General features: G+C 37.4%; 4 protein-coding genes across 8 annotated transcripts; 1 reads left to right on the forward strand and 3 right to left on the reverse strand.

The window, feature by feature from the left end:
* Positions 1-1,004: 1,004 nt before the first annotated feature.
* On the reverse strand, positions 1,005-1,859 carry LOC126595086 (uncharacterized). The gene has a single exon (XM_050261429.1). It carries the CDS (start codon positions 1,747-1,749, stop codon positions 1,144-1,146), a length of 606 nt encoding a protein of 201 aa, XP_050117386.1. The 5' UTR covers positions 1,750-1,859; the 3' UTR covers positions 1,005-1,143.
* Positions 1,860-6,678: 4,819 nt separating this feature from the next.
* LOC126595102 (protein COFACTOR ASSEMBLY OF COMPLEX C SUBUNIT B CCB2, chloroplastic) lies at positions 6,679-8,747 on the reverse strand. The gene is made up of 6 exons (XM_050261445.1): positions 8,399-8,747; positions 8,212-8,321; positions 8,034-8,105; positions 7,473-7,616; positions 7,102-7,255; positions 6,679-7,008 (listed from the first exon to the last, which is right to left on the reverse strand). The coding sequence occupies exons 1-6, from the start codon at positions 8,580-8,582 to the stop codon at positions 6,806-6,808; spliced, it is 867 nt and encodes a 288-aa protein (XP_050117402.1). The 5' UTR covers positions 8,583-8,747; the 3' UTR covers positions 6,679-6,805.
* Positions 8,748-9,084: 337 nt separating this feature from the next.
* Positions 9,085-14,396, forward strand: LOC126596241 (pentatricopeptide repeat-containing protein At5g57250, mitochondrial-like). 5 transcript variants are annotated; one of them, XM_050262757.1, is made up of 4 exons: positions 9,085-12,599; positions 13,133-13,266; positions 13,339-13,429; positions 13,940-14,396. In XM_050262757.1, exon 1 carries the CDS (start codon positions 9,226-9,228, stop codon positions 12,514-12,516), a length of 3,291 nt encoding a protein of 1,096 aa, XP_050118714.1. In that variant the 5' UTR covers positions 9,085-9,225; the 3' UTR covers positions 12,517-12,599; positions 13,133-13,266; positions 13,339-13,429; positions 13,940-14,396. The 5 variants fall into 5 exon arrangements, with proteins under 5 accessions (XP_050118714.1, XP_050118712.1, XP_050118713.1 ...); XM_050262754.1 differs by having other exon boundaries at positions 9,086-12,599; positions 13,143-13,266; XM_050262755.1 differs by lacking the exon at positions 13,339-13,429 and having other exon boundaries at positions 9,085-13,266.
* Positions 14,397-14,882: 486 nt separating this feature from the next.
* LOC126596242 (conserved oligomeric Golgi complex subunit 6) lies at positions 14,883-19,377 on the reverse strand. Its single transcript, XM_050262759.1, has 9 exons — positions 18,826-19,377; positions 18,547-18,654; positions 18,397-18,464; positions 17,982-18,105; positions 17,762-17,908; positions 17,415-17,678; positions 17,018-17,302; positions 16,358-16,504; positions 14,883-15,592 (listed from the first exon to the last, which is right to left on the reverse strand). The coding sequence occupies exons 1-9, from the start codon at positions 19,243-19,245 to the stop codon at positions 15,083-15,085; spliced, it is 2,073 nt and encodes a 690-aa protein (XP_050118716.1). The 5' UTR covers positions 19,246-19,377; the 3' UTR covers positions 14,883-15,082.
* Between the last annotated feature and the right edge of the window lie 2,318 nt (positions 19,378-21,695).

Below are 21,695 nucleotides of genomic sequence, written 5' to 3' on the forward strand. Positions count from 1 at the left end.
TTTTGCGTGAGAGTTTTTCAAACTTTTAAATTTATTCCTGACCATATGATCAAAAATGAAATGATGGGATCTTTTGATTAGCTGGCTCTGCAGGCTGGCATTCGGAGGTGATCCCAGTCCCCACCCGACATTCAAAAGCTAGCTTTACAGTACACCTCAATAATTGACAAAGATCACAGACTTGGTCTATATGGAAATATCAAAATATTTCTCCCTTCTAAACCTATTATTTTAGAGAGTTTTAACGAAAAGACTGCGGTACTGTTCACTTTAACGAAAAACCATATTTTTACACTAAAAAGTCAATTCTGGTACTATTCACTTTACCCTTTATTTTGTCCTTATCGTTAAAACTCAAAGTTTTCAAACCATTTTCATTAGTTTTCCTATTATTTTATAGGAGTTGAAATGAGTCACCTTTCATAACGAATAATCCATCTTCTACTTTCCAATTGAACAAAATTTTCATTTCTTTCTTGAATCATACTTTGAAAAATAGTGAGTTATCCAATTGAATCCACTTGAAGGCACCAAGTACCTATGGAATTTAAACAAATAAATACATATAATACATTACTAGGATCATAAGATGAGTACTCAAAAGAACAAAAGCTTATTAGGTGTCAAAAGTACACAGTTTTGTTACTTGAAATGTGTTTGGGCTGTTTTCGGCACTTATGAGATCAAACGAACTTGCATTTGATATACTTTAAAGCTTAAGCAAATAAACACATATTATGCACTACTATAACTTAAAAAAAAAAGCCAAAGAAAACTTGCAAAGGAAAAGGCTCAGATGCGAGATTAGCATCAGAAGAATTATGAATATTTCAAATAGTGTTTTCAACATATCATTTTTTACTCTTGAGCAAGAAGAAAACCAACACACACATACACAAAAAAAAAAAAAAAAATCAAATGCCTTGTACAGATATTTGAATTTTCAATTTTCGGTTTTAAAAATAATTAAAAACTCAAAAACGTAATGGTTGTCAAACGACTCCTAAAATCAAGAAGGTTTTTCATTCACCGTTCCACAAGAAATTTATCATTACATCCATGGCCACCATTTTTTTTTCCTTTTCTTTTTTAATTACTACAACATATATACTAGTGTAACTGATAAAATTGCAAAACCAAAACCTACTTCACAAGCACCTCCACATGCCTCTCCTGCACATCAGACTCAGTCATCTTGTTCAACGATCTCTCCGTTATCGTATCCAACAGCGGCTTCCACGAACGACGCGACGATCTCTGAGAGCCATAATCCACCATCATACTCAAATTCTCCTGCTCCACAAACCTTCCCGGACTCCTCCCTGGACTCCTCCCCGGCGACGACGAAGAGCTCCACATAGGGCTTGGGCAAAACTGGCCGCTCATGCTTGAAGAATAGGCCGCAGGAGACTGAGGGGCAGACGGAGACTGCTTCCTGCTGCTCTTTGCTGCTGCAGAAGTGAGTTTTCTGGCTATGGAAGCCAAGTCGAGAGGAGAAGCATCACTCCGCAATGCAGAGTAGGGAAGGAGGAAGTAGACCTGCCCTGGTTGGAGGAGGGTGTCATGCTTCAATGGCTTGGACCCAGTTGAGAGGAGCTGCGATGGAGTGCATACAAAGTGCTTTGTGGGCTTCCCTGTCACTTGCCCTACTGAGATTGGGTGCTCAAAATCCTCCACATACCCATTCAGATGCACCACCTTCACATTCTGGAGTTCAACTTTTGGTCTGCAAGAAAAGCAACCACCCATCCTTTTGTTTTTTGAGGTGTGTTTTGGATGCAGAGAAGAATTATGGAAGGGCACACCATAAGGGAGATATATATATATATATATATATATATATATATATGTTTGTGTGTGTGTATGTATATTTGTATTTATATATGTAGATATGACGAATGAGAATTTAAGAAGGAAAGACTGTGTTGTTAAGGCTTGTTACAAAGACTAGACGTGCTGAGAAAATATCATGCTTAATCAAATTGTCTTTATTAGTTTACTTTATCTTTCATCTTATTTATTGACATGTTGATAGTTTTAGAACTTAAACTAAATAAATTAAAAATGATAAACAATGAGATTTTTTTTTTTTTTAAACGACATACAAAACCTATAAGTTAACATTTGCTTTTTACTAGACTCGTTTCCACAATTTGATTTCTAGGGCGGTGGCTAAGGATATGCTAAAAAGCTTTTGTAAGGATTTCGGTTGTTAAACTAAAAACTCAAAAACTTAACTCAAGGAGGTTTCAATTTTGACCTTTCAAAACCGAACCAAGTTCATAAAAACCAAATAAACTGTAATTTCACAATTAAAATCCATCGAGTCTCTTTCTTCTTCAATTCACTTCTTATCGGGTTCAAACTCGTTTAAGCCTTGATTTTGCTTCATAAATTTGCAAATTTTAACATTTGTAAGTCAAGACTCAAGAGTATATTTGGGTACAAGTGATTGACTAGAAGTTGAAGCAGTCAACTGAATGGAAAGCACTTTTGGCTTGGTATTTGGAAAATGCTTTTGATTTGGTCTTTGGGGCAAAAATGGGTTGAACCGATAGATTTAGATTGGTTTTATCCGATGAGTCACGTGACCTGTTGGCATTATCTTTCGTGGGAGTGGGGGTTGGGCGCTGTTGGCATTATCTTTCGTGGGTGTGGGGCTTGGGCACTGGTAACCTATTGACTAATGGAAGCTAGGCCCCTTGAGTGAGACAAAAAATTGTATACAAAATTCTAATGGAGACGAGCACGTCTTGCTTCTGCCACCTAGCTTTTGCCGTGATTAGAAAGTCAGAGTTCAGAAAGTTGGAAGGGGAAGCTTTCAACCAAATCCACTCAATCACCTAATTCAGATTCTTTAAATTTGATTAAACGGTTAAAGTTATTATAACTTTTAAAGAGATCCATTATTTGTAGTTGTTGAATTAAATTTCAAGGAACCGGATTGATTGATTCGGTGGATTTAGTTGAAGGGATTCGGAGAGAGGATCCCTTTCCGAGAAAATTGAACAAAAGAAAATTATGAGGATCCCACTTTCTTCATGAAAATTAAAAATTAAATTTTAAAAACTCAAGAAAGTAGTTTTTATTTTTTGTTTTTCAGTTTCTAATTTTTAGTTTTTTTTTTTTAATTAAAGAATTGACCAAATGGGTTTTCGGCCTTCAAAAAAATGAAACAAAAACTGAAAACAGAAAAACTATCAAACGGTCCCTTGACTTTCTGTTTTTAGTTTTCAATTTTTTTTTAAATGAAGAAAAAAATAAAAATTAAATGGTTATCAAACAAACCCAAAAACTACTTTTGTGAGTTTTCGAATTTTAGCTTTAATTTTGACTTGCAGTTTCAAACCAAAAAATAGATTTCAAACAAGCTTTCAATTTTCTAAACTTAAAAAGAATATCAAACAGCCTTTAAATTTATCAAACAAAATATCATTTACTTCAAAAGTTGGTAGAATTGTACTCTCAAATTTGAGCTTTTATTTCCGTACATGTTCATGAAGACAAAATAGAATTTGACATAAAAACAGGTGTACAAAAATATTTTCTTTTGTAGTTGAGAAACCAAGTCGTCTTTGCTTAAAAAAAAAACAGAATATTATAACGTATTTGATGACGCCTAATAAAATTAATAACGTATTTGATGACGCCTTGGATATTATTGTTTATATTTAATGTAGAACATCATAGTATAATTTATTTGTTAACCAAAATCATAAACAAAGTATTAGTTTTATTGCACAACCCAAACAATAATAACAAATAAACTCATTGTCCACCATTTCTTTCTTAAACAGGAATCGCCGCCATTAGTGAACATCCCACATATTACTACTACTCGCAAATAATCACGGTTTATCAACTATTTAAACGTTGTATTTTGTTTGAATTTGGACTAACCTGACTCCACAACTTTTCATTCAGCTCATTTTCAGGACGGTCGAATCGGAAACAAGGTTTTCAATTTTATTTGATCTCATTTTCAGAATGATCGAATTGGAATCAATGTTTTCAATTTTATTCGATCATAACACAGTCTCAAATTTAGAATTTTCGGAATCGGAATAATCTCAAAATTTTCGAAACAGAGTTTGAGATTCATATATTTTACACATTTTTTTATATCTCAAACTTTTTTTACATGCTATTTATTGTTCTATATTTTGTATATGCTTCTATATAAATTCAATGAAAATATGTAGCGTAGTACTATGTTTATCGTTATCAATATTATAAAAATATAAAAGTTAATCACAAAGTACATAATTTTAGTAAATAACTATTAGAAAATTACAATATTTCGAAGGTTTTTTATCGAATAAGCTTGGAACACTTCAAAAAAAAATTCGGATCAAAATTGTAAATGTTAGAATCTCAAGTGCATACATTCCAATTTCCGTCGAATTGGTTTTAAAATATTTGAATTCCGATTCAAAATTTTAATGACGAAATCGAAAAATTCCAAGCCAACTTGAAAATATGATATGACTGGAAAATAAAATATGAGGAGACCAAGTAAAACATGTTAGAAAATAAAATAAATGTTAATTAGCATCATAAGGTTACAATTTACTCAATTTAAAAATAAACAGTCTTTATCATGATATGAGAGGCCTCGTGTTGTTGACTAGCATCATTAACCAAGATAAGGTTCAAACATCAAATGAAACTCGGGATCCATTGAATTTTTGACCGTTCATTCAATCATCCATTGTTTCGTTTTGGATTTAGTTTAAGTACAACAACAATAACGTCTTATCTCATTAAGTGGGGTCGGATAATTTCGTTTAGAGTTCATTATCATAAGGGATTCAACATGAGAATGGAGTGCCGATTGTCGATTACTTGACGCGCTCCCCTCCTCTTTCATCTGGGCTTGAGACCAGCAGTGTAAGATAAACTTACACAGGTGAAGTTTGGTTTGCAGTTAAACTAAAAGTAATTAATTGTGTGAAATAGTCAAAAGAAATCCATTTAAGGTTTGTGAAAGATAATGATTTGAGTGTCATATGAGTGGGAGCATTATTAATTCTTGCTTTACTGCTTTAGTGGTTAAGCAAACGTAGAAATTCTCTTGACCTTTTGGTGAAACTGACTCATTACTCCAAAACTACTCTTGACTCTTCCACTCCATGAAGTACATTGTCTTTCTGTGCGTGTCGGTGGCTGTCAACCATTGAAGATGAATTGTGAGATTCATTTTTTCTAACGGCTGATAGCCACCGAAACGGGTGAATTCGTTCTTGAGAAAGAAGTAAGATTTGGGGCAACCAACCAATTTGGATATCATATTTCGTTTAGCAAGACATATAGTTTGAAGTACATGATAGTACTAAGAAATTTCGAAATGACGGAATTCAAAGAGATAGGTTTCAGATTCTGTATTTTGATAAATCAATCTGAAAACATGAGTGGGGGCAACTAGAACACCGATAGTAGCGTTACAGTAACAAACGAACAATGGTGATGACAATTCAAGGCCACCAAAGCCGGGCAACAAGGGAAGCGAGGTGAGATAATCATTTCGGCCTTGGTTCCCCGTTTTCTGGACAAAACTCAATCACTTAAATTCTTAATAATTGTGTATACAAAAGTGTAATTTAACTAAAACACATACAAAACCACCTTCCCTTCATAATTCCTACTATAACTTGGGCCCTGATGATGAATGGTGGGCAAGTAATGTGTTCTTGTCTACTAATTCTATGTGAAATTCACATAATTCATATGCTATAATTCTCTGCCCTTTCCCAATCATTTTACCAAATATTTGTTTCATTGTTGATTAAGTACCTAAAACCCCCCAACCTTTTAGTGTCATTCTAAATTGGGCTTAACATTTTTAAACATTCCAAACAAGTACCCAACCTATTGAAATGTCACATCTATTAAGGCTTAGTTAAAAATCTTGTAAATTAACTAGACCATACTTTGTCTCCAAAATCACTCGAAGGTCATGGAAGCATGTCATCCATCAACAAACAGTCGCCACCAGCCCCACCATGCCATCACCTTTAAAACCAACACAAAACCACTAACTTTACCCTACAACTCTAGCCGCCAACATCGAAAAGAAGGTCATGGAGGTTGCTGAAATGGTATGGACTGTCATGATGCAATCACCACCATCTTCATCACTCACAAAGAAGAACTAGAAGCTTTACAAGCCGAGAATCGGCGTATGAGGAAATCACGAGCAGAAACAAGCTCATTGAAACGTTATCTGAACTCTTAACCCTCTTCTTTGTCAAGAGATTGCCCTCCTAATATAATTTCAATTTGTGTCTATTTTTTATTTAATTCAATACTCGTTTGTTCATTGGGTTCCATATTACATAATCTATGTTTGAAATTAAAATTTTGAGGCAACTAAAATTAATGTTGACTATGATAAACCCAATTGGTGGATTTTGAACATAATCTAGGTTTGAAAAATTAATTGGGGCTTAACAGATGTGACATTTTCACTAGGTTAGGTACTTGTTTAGAATGTTTAAAGAGGTTGAAACCAATCTGGAATGAGACTAGAAGGTTGGGGAATTTTAGGTACTTAATCCTAAAATTTAATATTGCTTTTAATACTGTGTTCATTTTTCTGTATTTCCTCCTATTCTGGTGCTAAAAGAACTAAAAGCAAAACTTCTTCTCATGCTAATCTTATATGAATCACAAAAGAGATCAACGGAACCAAAAAGCTGCATTTAAAATAATAATTGCTGCAGTGTAATTCACATGCTATACAAAGCTGCACATATGTTCTGGGGCTTTTTTTCTTTACGGGAATGCTCCTATCAAGGCTCTATCTTTATTGCTTACCTCTGAACTTGTTTGTAAGAGCACCAATCCAGGCCCTGTCCTTATCACTATATGCATACCTCATGGTGGAAGCCAACAAGACAAATCCCTCAACTTTCTGGATCGCATTGTCAATTGAATGCTCAACTTGGAGAATCGGTTGTACAAGGAGAGAACGAGTCCCCTGCGGTAGCATCTCCCAAAGTCCAGAATCTGAAACATGAATCAAGGTTTCAATACTATTCCAAGAAAAGACAGTCATTTTCAAAAAAAGCGCTGATTAAATAATGCACAAGTTATAGCTACCTTCAATCTGAGATAGGTATAGGGTCTCCTTCAAATCAGAAATGCCAATACTTTCAATCTGTTTCTCAAGCCAACCAAGTGCGTTGGCTTTTGAAACCTCATCTGGTATGTTCCAATAGCCGCGTATACACAATTCATTTTGTACGGATATCATCTGAAATATTAGGAACAACTGCATCTGAAGAGCTTATATGAAACATTTGCAAACATAAGCACATAATTTATTTGTTCAGTTACTTATCACTCTCTAGCAACACAACAGAATTTTTTACATAGTCATCCAAAATAATATTGATTTTGTCTCTCCATCTATCTGCCAGGTAAATTTTTTTACTGTGAAGTTCCAAATGTAATAAAAACCTGTTGTGTACCACTGCTATGGTGTTTGTATTGCGCAACAATATGTATGTAGCCCAAGCCAAGTCCTCCTTCTGAGTATGTGAGACATTATGTGATATAACAAATATTTGCTCACACCCTTGTGGGATGGTCGTCTGATCCATCGGAGTAGCACCCTGCAATATAACTCCACATAATCAGGCTTACAAAAAGGCTGAGTAGGCAGTGCACACAACAAGCTACTCGCATATTCGAAATTTTTTATTAGAAAAACAGAGTGATCGCCTGTTTTCTCTATGGGAACTGGGTTACGATTGAACTCTCAGTGTTGAATGGTATAAGTTGTACTAGTTCTGCCTATTCTAACTCACATAAGGAAATGGTATTCTCTTATCCGGTTAAGCCGGTGGAAAACAGAAATGCTGTATCATCTTCAAAAGTAAAATGGAACTAAGGGTTGTTAGCAGTTCATATCTTTTGCACCGTAGAAGCGCTTATCCATCGAATTTCAGCATCAATCGGATCATGAATTTAACACCAATGTTAATTGTAATCTAATTAAGTGGAATTTATAAGTGCCTTGAAAAGTATACCTTGAGAAATTTTCCAAGATAGGGAAGTGCGACAGAGAATGCAGCCAAAGACAGACCCAAAGCCTCCGTCCTCTATCCGAAAACCCAACAAAAAACACACAAACCCACAAAAATTAACATAAAATCCAACACAAACTGAAACAAATACAACACAAGAAAAAACGTTTCATTCTCTTACAAGCTGTGCTGGGGTTGCAGTGGAACCAACAAAATGGTTCAAAATCAAAAGCGAACCGAACCCATATCCAATCCATCTTGGTAAGTAGGATTCGTCCAGCCCAGGTATTCCTACCCAAAACCCATCAATCCATCACAATCGAAATCTCAGTCCAGAGAAAGAGAGAGAAAGAGAGCGAGAGAGTTACCGAGTGTGAAGCGGAGGACGGAGAGGTTGAGTTGGGGGTCGGTGGAGGTGCTTTTGGAATCGTCGAGACGAGCGGAGACTGGTAAGAAATTTGTGGGGAACTTTCTGGCGCGAAATTTGGGGGGGATTTGGATTTTCAACTGAATTAACGGATTTGGGGAAAGAATGGAGCTGGTGTTGGTCATATTTTCTGAGGTACTTTTTCTGCTTCTCTGGGTGGCTTGGGAGCTGAGAAAAAGTGGGAATGAGTGGGGTGAAATGCTAACTTTGAAGAGACAGTCCACTGGTCCAAGTTGAGATTAGGCCCAACTTTGAAATTTTGGGAACTCCTCGCTTGTGGAACCCTAACTTGCACACACAGTCACGAATACTGAGACATACACGAATAATCATATATACATAGCATCTTTTTAATCATGTAGACTTGAAAATCCGCCACACGTGCGGGAGTGTGTTGAGAGTTATCCCGCATCGGTGAGGGACAAGGTTTGCAATATGCTTATATAATCTTGAGCTACCCTCAGTATTGAGGTTTGCTATATGTTTATATAATCTTGAGCTATCAACAGTATTAAAGTTTGCTATGTGCTTATAGGTTCTGACGGGTCTTCCAACCTAGAACCGAAACCTATATTAACTTTTCTTAATCAACATATTTTTTTACACTTTATTTTATCACGGTCTAATGAGGCAATCCAATACTCATAGCGTCACCGCGCAGCAGCATGGAACACTTTTCCGCATGTTTGGTTAGCTTTCAAACTCAACTCCCCCACTCAACGCTTCGAGGGGAAGCAGCAGCACACAAATTCAAGAAATTCCCAAACAATGATAATCTTCTTCTCCTCAATCTTCCACACCAAACTAATCCGACCCTTCTCTTCTTCTTCATCTCCTTGCCGAACCAACCTCCCCGAACCCCAACCTCTTCAGACTCTGCTCAAAAGCGGCTTCTCTCCCACTCTCAAATCCATCGTCCAATTCCTTCTCTTCCTCTCTCGAACCCGCCGGTTCGACACCCTCGTCCACTTCTTCTCCCAAATGGAGTCCAACCAAATCAAAGGCAGCGCCCAAACGCACGTAATTCTCACCTGGGCTCTCCTAAACTTGCAGAAATATGAAGAAGCAGAGCATTTTATGAGGACCCGGATGGTCGAAGCTTCGAGTTTGCGGCGGAATCGGATGTGGGACTCTCTGATTCAAGGCCTATGTGTCAACCGGAAAGACCCCGAGAAGGCTTTGTTGGTGTTGCGGGATTGTTTGGGGAGCTACGGTATTTTTCCTTCTTCTTTCACTTTTTGCTCGTTAATTCGTTCGTTTAGCAATCAGGGGGATATGAGCAAGGCAATTGAGGTGCTGGAATTGATGACTGATGAGAAAGTTAAGTACCCTTTTGATAATTTTGTTTCTAGTTCAGTAATTTCCGGGTTTTGTAAGATTGGGAAGCCGGAAATCGCAGTCAAGTTTTTCAAGAATGCTGTGGCTTCGGGAGCTTTAGAGCCTAATGTTGTGACTTATACAGCACTTGCAGGTGCTCTTTGTAAATTGGGTAGAGTTAATGAGGTTTGTGATTTGGTTTGTAGGGTTGAGAAGAGAGGTTGGGCATTTGATGTTGTTTTCTTCAGTATTTGGATTTGTGGTTATATTTCGGAAGGGGTTCTAATGGAGGTATTTCGGAAGAATAGAAAGATGGTGGACAAAGGCATAAGACCTGATACAATTAGCCATAGTATTATGATAGATGGGTTTTCCAAGCTAGGAGATGTGGAAAAAGCGCTCGGTATTGTAATAAAGATGAGGAAAGATGGGCTTGAACCCAATTTGATCACGTATACTGCCATCCTGTTGGGGTTTTGCAAGAAAGGGAAAATGGAGGAGGCATTTGCTATTTTCAAGATGGTTGAAGATTTGGGAATTGTAGTTGATGAATTCATGTATGCAACTTTAATTCACGGGTCCTGCATGAGAGGAGATCTCGATGATGTTTTTGATTTGCTACATAAAATGGAGGAGAGGGGGATTAATCCAAGCATTGTCACATACAATACTGTAATTAATGGATTATGCAAATTTGGGAGGACATGCGAGGCTGATGAGATCTCAAAGGGTATACTTGGAGATACAATTACATATAGTACGCTGCTACATGGATATATTGAGGAAGAAAATATCACGGGGATTCTTGAAACGAAGAGAAGATTGGAGGAAGCCGGAGTCTACATGGATGTTGTTATGTGTAACATACTTATCAAAGCACTGTTCATGGTGGGGGCATTTGACGATGCTTATATACTATACAAGGGAATGCCAGATAAGGGTTTGGTTGCAGATTCCAGTACATATTGTACAATGATTGACGGGTACTGTAAAGTTGGTAGAATGGATGAGGCACTTGAGATATTTGATGAGTTCAGAAGGACACTAGGTTCCTCCGTTGCATGTTATAATTGTATTATCAGTTCGCTCTGTAAGCAGGGAATGGTAGATATGGCCACAGAGGTATTTATTGAACTCAGTGGGAAAGGTTTAGGTTTGGATGTAGGTATCTATAATATTCTGTTGAAGGCAATTTTTGAAGACAAAAGTGCAGTTGGAGTTATAAATTTGGTTCGACGGATTGATAGTTTGAAGACAGAAGTGTATGATATTGTTTGCAATGATGCTATCAGCTTCTTGTGCAGGAGAGGTTTTCCTGAGTCTGCATGTGAAGTGTATTTGGTGATGAGGAGGAAAGGGTCAGTTGCCCCAAGCAAAACTTACTGTTCAATTTTAGAAGGTCTTATCAGTGATGGGAAAGAGTGGCTAACTCAATCCTTCTTGACCATCTTTGTGAAAGAATATGGCCTAGAAGAACCCACGGTAAGCAAGATTCTAGCTTACTACATAAGTCTGAAGAATGTTGATGATGCTTTCTGGTTTCTAGACAAAATGAAGGATAAGCCTGCAGCCGTCACTTTGCCTGTTAGTCTTTATAAGACACTTATAAAGACTGGTAGAGTTTTGGATGCATATAAACTTGTCATGGTGGCCGGAGATGTTCTACCTATCCTGGATGCATTTGATTATTCACTTATGGTTGATAGTCTTTGTAAACGAGGACATATCAGTGAGGCATTAGATTTGTGTAGTATTGCTAAAAATAAAGGAGTGGCCCTTGATATCATCACTTATAATTCAGTTATAAATGCATTATGCCGCCAAGGCCACCTTGTTGAAGCATTTCGGCTATTTGATTCATTAGAGAGAATTAATTTGGTACCCACGGAAATCACATATGCTACATTGATTGATGCCTTACGTAGAGAGGGTTTTCTTTTGGATGCCAAGGAGTTATTTGAGAGGATGGTTCTCAAGGGCTTTAAGCCAAATACACATGTTTACAACTTGATTATTGATGGTTATTGCAAAATTGGAGATATGGATGATGCCTTGAAGCTTCTTTATGAATTGGACTTAAAATCCCTCAGGCCTGATGAATTCACTGTTAGTATTATAATCAATGGCTTTTGTCTAAAGGGTGATATAGAAGGAGCTCTTGAATTCTTTGTTGAGCTCAAGGAAAAAGATACATTACCTGATTTTTTGGGTTTCTTATATTTACTAAGAGGTCTATGCGCTAAGGGAAGGATGGAAGAAGCCAGAACCATCTTGAGAGAAATGCTCAACTCCCAGTCTGTTTTGGAGCTAATAAATAGAGTTGATGTTGAGGTTGAAACAGATTCATTAGAAGGTTTTCTTGCGTCTTTATGTGAGCAAGGCCGTATCGAAGAATCACTTACTGTCCTTAATGAAATTGGGTGCATGTTTTTCCCTGTTAGAGGTTCACCTAATAATCACCAACAATTTCTTAAATTAGACAAGCCTTATGACAGGGAGCCTTCTGGTATAGTTGTTTCAAATTCTGTAACCTCCACCGGTGCAGATTTGGATATTCAGCTTTGTGAAATGAAGAAAGTAGAGAAGGTGGCGGAAAATTATGACGGTGGAGGGAGATGGTCTCAGTTTAAAGATTTTGACGATTGCTATAAGCAAGTTGCTACACTCTGTTCATGTGGGGAGATACAAAAGGCTAGTCAATTAGCAAAGGAGATGGTTTCTAATTTTAGAAGGGCCAGTTAGTATAATAGAAAAATCCGGCTAAAGTGATGTTGGAACCTTCTTCCCCTTCATTGAGGGAACAGGTGCCATGCATGCAGTTGCATGTATATTTTTTCATTCTTTGAAGGTTTGCCTACTCTTTCAAGTTAAATAATTGTTGATTACGTGTGTTATGTATGTGGGCTCTGTTTATTTATTTCATTGTGTTATGCTATTTAATTTTTTAGTTTTGGAAAGGCATATATGTATTGTTTCTGAGCAATCTTTCTTTGAATATGTCCAATTGATAATACGAATGATCTTATACATTCACTTTTTCACAATGGTATCCAAAGACTTTTGGACTTCCGTTGGTTTTTTTATCAGTCTCGCAGATAAGCAAACATATTGATTAAAAGTTATAAATTCAGACTATGCTTTAATATATTGGTTTTGATACTGTTTTGATTTGCTGTTAATATTTCTTCTTTTTGGGCTTATGTAATCTCTGTGTGTGTGTGTGTGTGTGTGCGCGTATATGTGAATGCGTATTTATATGTACACACATTCTTACATATATGGATGTATATATACATAACATAGATAGTATATAAAGAATACTTCATTGGATGATTATGCCCTAAAGTACAACTTTTAGCTTGTAACAGAATACTGTCAAGCTAAACGGTTTCAGTTGGTGGAACTTGAAGCATGAAAATTGAAAGCGATAGTAATACATAATGGATGGTTTTGCGCCAGTTAAACTTTGTGTGGCATCATTAAGATGAAAAGGTAGCCCTCTACATTGTTTCAATTCTTTGTTTGTTTTTCTTTTGTCTGTTTGAATTTATTGGTTAGTTACAGAAACCTGCTGCACAATATGGCATTCAACCCGATGCTGCCCTTGCTGTTGAATGATACATTGGAAAAACTTGACGGATGTTTTTTTTTTCAGGTAATTTACTAGCTCAGATGCATGAGTATTAGGTTAAACTTTCATCTGTTTTTTTTTTTTGAACTTTTGACCGGAATGTGTGGTGTTCTTTTAGTTCCCTGAATTATGGGCCTACCTATTCTGCTCGGCCTTCAAACTAAGTTTCAAAATTTATTTACATTTTCCATACTCCGTTCGTAATAACTAACCTGGGATGATTATCATGCTTTCTTTGTCATTGTTGTTTTGCCGGTATTTGTAAAGAATCATTTGCGTTTTATCGGCATCTGAAAAAAAATCTTTGAACCTCTTGCAGGTTCCTCTGTAATAAGTGCAAACTGATAATGCTTGTTGCACATATCAGTTTGTATTTTAATGCTTATTACGGCATATATCGTCAACTAAATCCTGTTCTTTCGTTTATTTCGGTGCTAAATCCTTTTAAATTCACGTTACTGGTGGATGATCATGTTTTCTCAAGGAGTTTTGGTAGCTATACGTTGAGCTAACAATCTCTCTCTTTAATCTCAGCCAAGGGACTTGGTGCAACCGGGTGACACTGGTTGGATTTAATCTCAACAAATGATGTCTGGTGAAACCAACCTGAGGTGTTTGCAGAATCATGCCAATTGTCGCTCAAGTTCCCGGGATGCGGATGTTGATCAGTAGATCTGCCAATTCGTTGCTGTAAATGCAGAAGTGAGGAACAAATTTAGCAAGCTTTGGTGAATGATGTAAGCATTGTTCTAAAAATTCTCGCTTAGGTGGCTGGCCACCGTCCCGATTAATTCTTAGGGGTTTGAAAATTAAGAAAGGACGCCTAGACCGATTTCTAGGTTGGGACTCCCACTTGTACAAAAAATTAATAACTTTCCCTTTGCGTTTTATTTTTTCAAGAAAATGTAAGAGACTTGTTGAATTCTTGAATGAACACTCATTATGTTTTAATACTCAATATGTATCCCAATACATTATAATTTCTAAGTCATTTTATTTTTCAATTTATGTATCACAATACAATTATGTATTTTTTAAAGTATAAATAGGCAGCTATTTATACAATATCTAATAAATATACTTAAATCCGTTTGGTCTGCATGGCCGTCTAGGCGCTAGGTCCTAGCCCGTCGCCCGACTAACCACACATGGAACGCACACACGAGAAAGGGATAAAACGCAAGGAACGCTTGCCGCTTCATTCTGTTGTGGCTTCTGTGGTTTCAGTAAAACTCAAGACCGTTGGAAAGCTAAACCCCAAATTCGGAGCCTTAACGAAGTTGTATAAGAAAACTTTATACATTCGTATCAATGCGTTAGCAGAAAACGGAAAATTTGTTCTACTGTTTTAACAACAGCATTGCATGCCAGGGTTTTCTCCGTCGCCGCTGGAGTTTGTCATCCACACATCAATTAGTAGTCCAAATGAGCAAAATTGTTCACAATTCCACGCATCTGTCATTCGGCGTAAGAGAAATTCAACTGAACAACTTGTTTATTCCATTACAGAGATTAATTTACTTGCATATAATTCTTCTTCTGCTAAATAATATTAACATTTCACAATCGCATATCCAACAAAACTTGTTCCGACGGAGATATGAGTTTTCAACAATCTGTAGAACGAGAAAATCTGAGAGTAACACAAATGTAAGGGGGAGAAGAAAAATCAGTGCTTCATATTCCTAAAATGGTCCTTATCTGGTCTGGAGGGTGCCTCGCCAGCGACTTAGGATCTGAGTAGTCATTTTTGGGATCCATAATTGCCTCGTACGTAAGGTCATATGCTTCGGCCAATGATTTAGCCACTTGGATACAAGCTTCAGAACGCAACTTCGGAACCTGCATCTGCTCAAATTCAGGCAGGGAACTTTCACTTCCCAAGACAAGCCCAAAGAAAGCCTTCAAACACTCGGAAAGAGATGCTGGAGAAGTGTCCTCTATCTCTACCAATGGGGTAGTGCCAGTCTCCTTGCTGAGTGAGTCACGGAAGTAAGTCATCTTCTGCGACAATCCACATCTTTTAAGGATCGTATCGACTTCATTTTCTACAAGGGCTTGCATGTGCTTATCTATCATCATCCCCAGGTTCTTCATATATTCCACTGCGACCTCATGCCCAAGCAATGGTTGTTGGATGGCACACAAACAATTGATGAGGAAAATTTTAGAGGATGTTTCACTAGACTGCACCAATCCATTAAACAGGCATTAGGACGAAAGCAGTGAGGAAGATTATGCACAAGTGACTCACGATCCAATTTATATATCATTAAATACAGGGACCTTTTATTTTCAAAAAATACACCAATTTCCCGTGTCATGGCTGGTTTTGATAATCTAATATTTGCAGATAGGGTTCTAGTACCAAGGTCCTTTTTGTATATCTAAGATTCTAAAATCCTGAGGAAAGTATAATAATATCTTTGGTACCAGAATTTTCGGCTTTGTAGCAGAGCATGATAATCTCAGAAATCTAGTTTTAGCCTTAAAGCATAAATACAGAATAAAGCAATTGATCAGAATATTGGAGTGCGTCACAAAAATCTTTGAAACAAGCATGAAAAGAGGTAGTTACAGAAATTTCTAAGAATAAGACCCCATCATTGTACTTTTGGCTCGTTTGGAAGTACTTTTAAAATGATTGAAAGTGCTTTTAGCGAAAATGTTTTTGGGTTCTAAAAGCACTTTAAGTGCTTTTCCAGGATTCACTTGCATTTTTATTAAGAATTGGTTCCAAAAACATTTTCACCGAAAGTGCTTTCAGCCATTTTAAAAGCACTTTTTTTTGGTATAGATTGACATGGGATTCATCATAACTTAGCACCAGGAACAGATACAAACTAGAGTTGACGAGAATTACAACAAAATCTAACAGTAAGCCACGATATCCTAGGACTGGCTGGAGATTAATCTGAAATTAGAGGCTAGGAAAGTAATGAGAAAAGAAACCTGAGACGACGGGGCAGAATTGCTGCTGGACAATAGTGCGTCAACTGGTGATTTACCAAATTGACCTAAGTCAGAACTCATCTTACTTCTTCTTGAAGAGTGGCCAACTCCCTTGGACTTGTGCGCCTCTGCAGCTTGCTCACATATCTGCAATGGTAGAAGCAAGGAACTTAATTCAACATATTTAATAAATTAAACGTCAATCTCAGATCTCAATTTCTGACTGAAGAGTTAAAGAGACTAATTTTCACATGGAGTGCATCAGCACGGTTTTGAATCCCTTTAAATTTGTAACATGATTAATAAAAGAGGTACAACGAAACAATTTTCTCAGTATGATGTTTCAAGATTTGACTCCACACTGCGAGTCTGCAACAAGTTTGGCTTCCAAGGCCAGGTGTGCCAACTTAAATCATTTACAGGAGTGGTTCTACTAATATAAAAAGCAACTGTTTGAGGGATTACACAAACTCACAACAATAGGCGCAAAGCACTCAAAGGAAGTTCTCAGTAAGTTTGTTCTAATTAATGGGAATGTGACAGTTTTGAAGCTTCAAGCATGCCTAAAGACTAATGTCAATGTTGCTTTGACCATCATGAAACCAGAAGCAAGCTTATCAATCATGCCATTCACATAACGAAATGTCCAGCACAACGCACCTTAACAATTGGGTCGAGTAAAGCAGATATGACTGGACCAAAAGAAGGATCTTTGCCTAAAGTTGGAAGCATCATGCTGTTATGAGTCTCAACTATTTCTAGCAACAGTGAGACTCCTTCCCTTACTGCTGGTGGAGGGGAGAGATCAACAGAAACAAGGGGAGGGTACCTCAAAAGCTTTTCCCCTCGGGTTTTCAGAATATCAAAGAAAGTTTTCTGAGCAGCATCTTTTAGTGTCCACAATGTATCAGATAAAGCTGTTTCTCTCCCAATAAATTCTGATACCTGCAAGTAGCAAGTAGATAGACAGCCATATATTAGGGAAAAAGGAAAAGAAAAGCCAGATAACATGTGGATCAACTTATTCCATTGATGAATATGAAAAGGCATCACTTACAGTGTGACTGTAGAACTCCAGGGTATTACTTAGTTTGTATGAAATTATGAGACTGGACTGGGACTGCAAAACTTGTTCAACTCTTACTTTAAATGGCCGGCAAACTCCCTCAAAAATTCTATCCATAACAAACATCAAATCAGATTCTGTCTTTCGAGAATCACTCTCAGGGCTCTTGGAGAACTGGTTTCTGGTTGGACTTGTATCTCCCGTAGCATCTGGATCCAGTAACGCATAGACAAGTTCCCGCTCAGATGCTAAGGCCTGCAACAGGAGCAAGAAAAGACAGACGATGAATATAATTCACAAATGGAAGCGCAACACAACCAAGATCTTTGTTTTCACACCTGATGTAACCAGCCTAGCATGTCCCCAACATATCGTAAGGGATCATGAGCATGAACTTCAATCGGTCGAGGCATTCCACCAGGTCCTCCACGTGTAAGAGCACTGATAAACCGTCTAAACAATGCATTATGCCTCATGTTTGCTACCTAGAAGATTCACTGACAAGTGAATAAGCAAGGTAATAGATAAAAGGGAGAAATGGTTAGCACAGAGAATCACCTCTTCTGCACAATACTTAAAAAGCACAGGCCTTTCCTTGAGGCAACGAACTGCTGTTTTCAAAAGATCATCAACTTGAGGATTATCAGAGTCACCAAGTCTTCTACATTCCGCCTGAACCCACCTAGAACACAGGAATAATTAAAGACTCATACATCATATCTCATCTATCCCAGCAAAATGCTAGTCTCAAAATTTTGAAACAATTATACATATAGGTAATGTTCTCAGTTCTCTTGCCGTATCAAAGAATGTTATGTTGCCATATTGTAATCTTGGCCACGTATGTAAACAAGAATTCACCTAATTAGTGGTCTAGATTGACAGTCTTCCAAGATAACATGTTAGACCATTCGAGAAGAGAAATTTACCTCATACATACGCATATTAAGGAAGATGGTAAGAAAATAAAAACCTGCACAGGCGCTCGTACGCTCCCTCTTGGTAGACAGCCATCATATCCATGAGCTCCAGACCGGCACGCTGCAAGTGAATTGTAATTGAGTAAGGATCACCTTTCATGTCTCCTGGCTCCCGAAAATTTTTCAATGAGAGTAAAGAGTACCTGGTGATGAGTCCTCAAGAGCAATTTACAGTTGGCATGAATTTCTTGAACATGATTAAGCGCCTTGAAGAAGTTTTCATTCAGTTCTTCATCCCTCAATGCACTTATCTAACAAACCCAAATCAACAAATCAACCAACTGATTCAAATCTCAACACAAATCAACACCAGAACCCAAATCAACAACTAAATCAATTGATTCAAATCTCGCAACAAAAACCCAAATCAATCAATAGAATCAAATCTCAGAACTTATAAACGCAATTGGTTTGATGGATACCTCTTGATTAGAGAGCTGGTAATCGCGGAGGAAGCAAGAGACGATCTGCTGCCTCTGAGTGGTGACGTTGAGCTCCTGCTTGAGCCTTTCGGTGGTGGCGATAATGTCACCGGTGGTGGCGGTGCAGCTGCTGAGAGCGACGGCGATCTTGTCGCAGCTAGTGGACAAGGCACTGACCTCGTCCTCCACGCGATCCAAGGCCTCTTGGGCTGCCAGGGAGGCCTCGAGGAACTCGAGGTTGGTGGCGAGGCCTCGCTTCTCGATGGTGGATCGGAGGTTCCGCCGCGACTGAGGGGTATTTTCGGAATAGAAAGAAGAGAGGGTGTTGAGTGAGGCCAGCACATCGGGGGAGTCGGTGCGACACTCCAAGACCTTCTTCAGCTTCCGGGACAGTCCCGGCGCCAGCGTCGTCGTTCCCATTTTTAGGGGCAGTCAGGTGGCGGAGTGGTGGCAGAATGGCGGGAGATGGTGGATCCAGATTTGGGAGCTGAAAGCCTGGAAGTTGGGAAAGGCCGACTCTAGTAATATTATCGTACGTTTAATCATTCTCTCTTCAATTTACACCATAAAACAATGCTACCAACAGATTTTTCTGGCAAGACTATTCACACATTTTAATTTGTTAATTTTTATCTATTGATCTGTCTAATTAATTTAATCCGATGGTCAAATATTGAGAATAATTAAAAAAATTTACTGTTTCCTTACTTTACAATTTGTGTTAAAGAGTCCTTAAAAATAAGAGCTTTAATAAAAGAGTTTTAGGCCAACTTTTTCTTTAAAAAAAAATCATCTACAACTTTTATTTCATAAAAATGGCTTGAGATTTAATGAAAGGGTAGCGCTATTCGCACATCCCTTTTTACCTGCCACACATTCTTATTAATTTTTATTCATTGACCTTCTTCAATTCATTCGATTCGACAATTGAAAATTGAGAGAAATTTGTGAGAGGTAAAAGATGGGTATGTGAATAGCACCACCTTAATGAAAATGACAAAAATAACATACGACGGACCCAAAAAATTAAATCCCACGAGTTGAGGCCAAGCTCAACATGCAACATCAAATCTTTCTTCCAAGTTTGTTACTAACACATGTTAACCCAAAAATGTTAACACAACTTCACATTATTTACGAAATTGCCATCAAACCCAATAAGTCAAATAAAACTAAAAATTACCCAAAAATAATTTAATTTTGTTGTGACATACGTTCTAATACATATTGTGATTGTATAAATCTTAAGTAGAGATAGGTTAGGGATCCTTTATAATCTAGAAGATCTTTCCTAATAGACTTTGTATTCCTTGGAAAACAAGTTTTTCTCCTCTTTATTACTATAAATAAAGGCACAAGGACTAGGGAATTAATACACAATTCCCCAAGTCCATTCTCCACTCTCTTTCTCTCCATGACGCACCCTTCAGATAAATATAGGTCGCAACACATTATCAGCACACTTTTCACGTTGTGCTAAAGAGAATTTATTCATCTTCAATCAGGAGAGTATTACTATTCAATTATTTTAATTGATTAAATTTTGATTTTCTTGAATTCATTTACTTTTATTGATTCAATTTATTTTTCTTATGTTGAACGTGATAGAAGCTTTGGAGATGGAAAGCCGAAATTAAATAAATAATTTTTTGCATCAAACCAGTTCATCAATGTCATCACGCAATCAGGTTTTTCCAAAGCAACGGTCTTTATCTTGCTATTTTTGCAGCCCTGATAACATGAACATTCACCATAATGCATAACCCAACTTTAAGTTTTTCGAATTTAAATTCTACATAAATTGTGTATGCATTAGAATCATAATCTTATTGAATTATATGAATTATATTGAATATGCATAAATTGAATTATATATGCATATAATTGAAAGACAAAAAATGAACTAGGGTTTCGAGAATCCAACCAGCGAGCTGCATGTTTTGAGCTGCGCTGCCATAAAAAGACACACTCTTCACGTTATGCTAAAGAGAATTTATTCATCTTCAATCAGAGAGTAATACTATTCAATTATTTTAATTGATTAAATTTTGATTTTCTTGAATTCATTTTGACACACCCCGACCTAATATCGAGGCATGATGGCCGTCACGTGAGGGTGACGTAGCCATGTGCACAGTGCGGAAGCAATAATGATATAAGAAATGCGAATAAATAAAAACAACCAAGTAGAGCACTAGATAAGGTAAGGTGTAAGTGCAATGATCATAGCATAAGTAGCCTGAGTGCAATCCAGTAGGACGAATACTAATTATACAATACCAAAGATGGTCCTACAATAGTGATAATTTGTCAGAACCACTGTCAATTCCCCATGTGCCACCAACGAGCACTCCTACCTAAAACCTGGAGGGGCGCAAAACAGAAAGCGTGAGTGGGAAAAAACAAAGCTTTTCAAAACCATTTCATTTATCAAAAGTAGTAACCCCTTGCCGTAAAACCTATATCATACCCAAAAAATAGCATATACGATTATATCTCAAAATCATATTCAAAATAACAAATCCATTGAATATACCATGTCAAATCTCATAAAGAAATAAGTAAGTCAGGTGCAATTAATCACTATGAAATAGTAAGCCAGCCATAGTCACCTAAAGTGACCTGTACGGTTGGGTCCACAACTCATCAATCAAATTCTGCACACGAGTCGAAACCACCTAATGTGGTTTGTACAACAGGCTAGGTGTAAATAAATACGCTCAAGTGCTACAGTCATGTGAAGGCTGTGCGAAGTATCGCAAGTCACCTACGAGTTGGAACCATCTAAAGTGGTCTGTACGACAGGTTGGCACCTGCCTTGGATCAAAGTTGAGCGTGTGGTGTGGGAGGTGAACGATCACGTGAAGGCT

This window comes from Malus sylvestris, chromosome 13 (assembly GCF_916048215.2).
Source record: "Malus sylvestris chromosome 13, drMalSylv7.2, whole genome shotgun sequence".
Lineage (NCBI taxonomy): Eukaryota > Viridiplantae > Streptophyta > Magnoliopsida > Rosales > Rosaceae > Malus > Malus sylvestris.

Coding starts and splice junctions, on each gene's coding strand:
- LOC126595086 (XM_050261429.1), bottom strand. CDS start 1,749: ATGGGTGGTTGCTTTTCTTGCAGACCAAAAGTTGAACTCCAGAATGTG.
- LOC126595102 (XM_050261445.1), bottom strand. CDS start 8,582: ATGACCAACACCAGCTCCATTCTTTCCCCAAATCCGTTAATTCAGTTG. Junction 8,106..8,211: donor CTGCAACCCCAGCACAGCTT/GTAAGAGAATGA, acceptor GTTTTCGGATAG/AGGACGGAGGCTTTGGGTCT. Junction 7,617..8,033: donor ATCTTGGAAAATTTCTCAAG/GTATACTTTTCA, acceptor GTTATATTGCAG/GGTGCTACTCCGATGGATCA.
- LOC126596241 (XM_050262755.1), top strand. CDS start 9,226: ATGATAATCTTCTTCTCCTCAATCTTCCACACCAAACTAATCCGACCC.
- LOC126596242 (XM_050262759.1), bottom strand. CDS start 19,245: ATGGGAACGACGACGCTGGCGCCGGGACTGTCCCGGAAGCTGAAGAAG. Junction 18,106..18,396: donor GCGTACGAGCGCCTGTGCAG/GTTTTTATTTTC, acceptor CCTGTGTTCTAG/GTGGGTTCAGGCGGAATGTA. Junction 17,303..17,414: donor TGGAGTTCTACAGTCACACT/GTAAGTGATGCC, acceptor TGCTACTTGCAG/GTATCAGAATTTATTGGGAG.